The 3478-nt window shown below is 42.6% G+C and overlaps 1 protein-coding gene across 1 annotated transcript; it reads right to left on the bottom strand.

The window, feature by feature from the left end:
- Nucleotides 1–52: 52 nt before the first annotated feature.
- LOC121937664 (CLIP-associating protein 2-like) lies at nucleotides 53–3029 on the bottom strand (the record flags this gene model as incomplete). The annotated part of the gene is made up of 5 exons (XM_042480990.1): nucleotides 53–116; nucleotides 509–756; nucleotides 1068–1091; nucleotides 2058–2155; nucleotides 2973–3029. Coding segments are annotated over 5 exons (491 nt in total), but the record flags the coding sequence as incomplete, so codon positions are not given.
- Nucleotides 3030–3478: the final 449 nt, after the last annotated feature.

Genomic DNA, 3478 nt, shown 5'->3' on the forward strand with positions numbered 1-3478 from the left:
TGTGTGTGTGTGTGTGTGTGTGTGTGTGTGTGTGTGTGTGTGTGTGTCTCACCTTGCTGTGAGGGTCTGCAAACATCCTGGTGAAGATCTCACACAGCCTCTTCAGCTCCACGCGACTGAAAGAAAACACACAGGACATTTTATTATTTCCTGTCGGTTTGGAGACAAACTGCAGATCAGCTACATTCAGTGGATTTTAGGACGTTTTCTATGATTTTAGGACATCAGGGTCTTGGCTAGAACCTCTGTCTGAGGTGTGGGGGATCCTTCACTGGCTCTGTTTTTGACAAACCAGCTCTATTCTGATGCCTTTTTATGCACTCTGACACCTTATGGCATCATCACTTTATTTTTAGTGGGAAATAGAAGACGGTATTTCTAGGCCGTAAATGTCCTCAAACCCGAAAAAAGATGCTGATTTAGCTTTGGATAAAAACATGAAACAATTACCCGCCAACATCTCTTACAGCGCGCCGTTCAAAGCAGGCTAGAACCGGTTCCCACCCACCTGAGCATCCTCTGGCTCTTGAGCAGGTTCTGGAGTCCCAGCAGCCCCTCCTTCCTCTCCGACCAGTTGGCGCTGGCGCAGTGGTTCAGCACCTCGGCCACGTCCTCCATCTGACGCAGGTAGTGCGGCGCCATGCCGCCGTTGCGCGAGCTGTATGAGCGCTCCGAGCAGGCGCTGGAGGCGTCGCTGTTGGCGTCGTCGTCAGAGTACATCCCCGGAGACTCGAAGCGCCGCCTCACCGGCCGCCGCTGAAAGGGAGAAGAATGACGGCGAGGTTGACAGACAGCACGCTCTCTGTTAACAGTCACGCCTTCACAAGTTAAATCTACCATGCAGCTACGGACGGAGCCATGCAGGTGTCTGAGGAGGACAGATGAACGAAGTTATTTCATGCCATTTGTTTCTTCGCCTCACGGCGCAGACATGATGTGACGGGAACTTAGAGAGGAACTTTTCTGCTCGTTTTCATGCTTCAGTGTTCAGAAAGTAAACGTCAGAGTTTAATGTTGTGCATGCAGTGACAGGAAGCTTCAGCTCTGTGCAGGCGACGTGTCTGTACCTTACTCCTCGAGTCTCCTAACAGCTGAAATGATCAAAATCCAGGAGGAAAGAGGAGAGAGAAAATTACTGCGGGGTCATATCTGTATTCTGCAGTTTATTGTCGACAAATCTCAAGTTTAGAACCAAAACAACAACGCGTCGTCCGTCTCTTAAAACCGACCGACTTTGACATCATTTCCTCATTGAGTCCAAGTGGACGTTTGTGCCGAATTTGAAAAAAATCCCTTAGGGCCTTCTTGAAACAACGCGTTCAAGAATAAGATAGACGCGAGGTCACAGTGACCTTTGACCACCAAAATCTAATCATTTCAACTTTAACTCGCAGTGGACATTTGTGCCAAAATTTGAAGAAACTCCATCAAGGTGCTCAACTTTTAGTAGGGGATTAATTCTCATTTGGGGCTCTACCGAGTGTTTTGTCAGTTGGACGCTGTACGAGGGATTAAATCTAAATAAATTACAGTGTGTGTTCACGGTGATAAAAGACTCGTGTGGCTCATCGTGTGATTTTAATGGAGCTTTTTACCACAAATGAAGAAGCTGTTGAACTGAATTGAAATAGTTTGAATTCATTAGCGCACAAGATGACAAAAACGGCAGATAAAAACAAACAGAGAGAAATGACTCTAAACCCGAAGGGCTTTTGAAAAAAAAACTCCCCTCAAGAATTTACAGTCTATTCAGATTCTTAACATGACAATATAACAACCCACATTATTTAAAATAATCATAAACATCAGCAAAGCTAACACATGAACTACAGCGCAGGCTGTAATACTCACTGCCGGTTTGAGTCTAAACATGAGATTTGCTGATCGGAAAAACACAATATCAACGCTCGTATGCTGTAACAACTTTAGGCCACTTTAAAGACCACTTTTACGCATTTTAAGTCCCTGGAGAGCTGTTTTATTTCATCCTTCTTTTTATCGAATACACGTTCTTCCACAGTGAAACGTTAGTATATAGCTTTATCACTTGTTCTCACCAGCGCGTCAGCGACGGCGGCCTCCACGTCGGTGCCCGTGTTGAGGATCCTCATGGCGTTGACGGAGGCCGAGATGCGAGCTTGATGGGACAGCCGGTCTGGAAGAGGAGACACGTCAGAGCGTGTTACCGCCATGAATATGAGATACAGTCGGTTTGGTGACTTAAGATGGAATTAAAAATAATAAATAAATAAAGACGACCACAACTGACTCCTCACGTTTGAACAGAAAATGTCAGATGAATGAAATAAAATCATACTGTTGGTCCAGAACCAGTTTAACCATGTTAGATGGATTTTCTTCGTAGTTTAGGTTGAGTTTTCTATCACTGAGCTTTTACAGCATTATTCAGAAAATGCAGAAAATTATTTTGGGACAGTTTCTTGTGTTGTCAGTCACAGCTGAAATGCTGTATTAGTAAAAGATAAAACTACCTTAACATCTGACCCAACCCAAAGCAAATCCCAAAAAAAGCTGCAACAAATATTTTGGTAGAGCCGCCAGCACAATCATTACCAGAGATGCACCGACTGCACCGACCGGCTGGTCACTGCCAATCAAACCAAACGATCGAATTTGGCCAATTTCAGCCATGGCAGACCGATCGGTGCATCTCTTCTCTTTAACCGAGACAAAAAAAAAAAAAAAAAAAGCAAAACATATCATGACAGTACAAGAGAGAGGTCTGCTTAATCAAAAAGCCCCAAATAACACAAATATATCATATTAAATAGAAATGATGATGAAGAAGCTGCAAAATAAAAGTTTTAAAGTCCTGCATTATTTCTCCGCTCTAAGGCTTCGTCCATGCAGGGAGAGGCTTCACTCAGTCAGCCACATAACTGAGTTTGGACTTTTTCAAATGTTTTAAATATTTTATCTGGCTGACTGCGTCGAGCCGCTCCGCTGGTCACCTGAGTAGCACTCTGCAGAGGACAGGGCGCTGGTTGAACGGGAGTGACGTCGAGTCGCTGCGGGAGGACGTAAAGTTAGAGGAGACCAGGAGAGAGCACGACTACAGACACACACACCGACACACACCTGCTGTTAAATCTGCACACCGGTTTAAAATTATTTTCCACAGCCAAACAAATGCACATTAGAGCTGAACTTCATGTTTAATCTTAACTTGAAAATTTAGCTGCTACAATAAAAAATGACTCCACAAAAAAATCAATATGCCAAATAATGTACACATGAATAAGTGTATTAATGCGTAAATAAATTGGTGAAAAGTGTGTATTAACAGTATTTACCTTTGTATTATTTCCTGTTATTTAACTTCCTTTATAAATTGATCTTTTTATGTATTTATACACCATTTCTAATGTTATATATTTATTTTTCCACTTTATAGTGAAAAGTAATTAAATATATTTTTTAAATGTTTTTCTTTTGGTCAAGAATTAAAAAGAAAAAT

Source organism: Plectropomus leopardus, unplaced genomic scaffold (genome assembly GCF_008729295.1).
Source record: "Plectropomus leopardus isolate mb unplaced genomic scaffold, YSFRI_Pleo_2.0 unplaced_scaffold27043, whole genome shotgun sequence".
NCBI classification, from domain to species: domain Eukaryota; kingdom Metazoa; phylum Chordata; class Actinopteri; order Perciformes; family Serranidae; genus Plectropomus; species Plectropomus leopardus.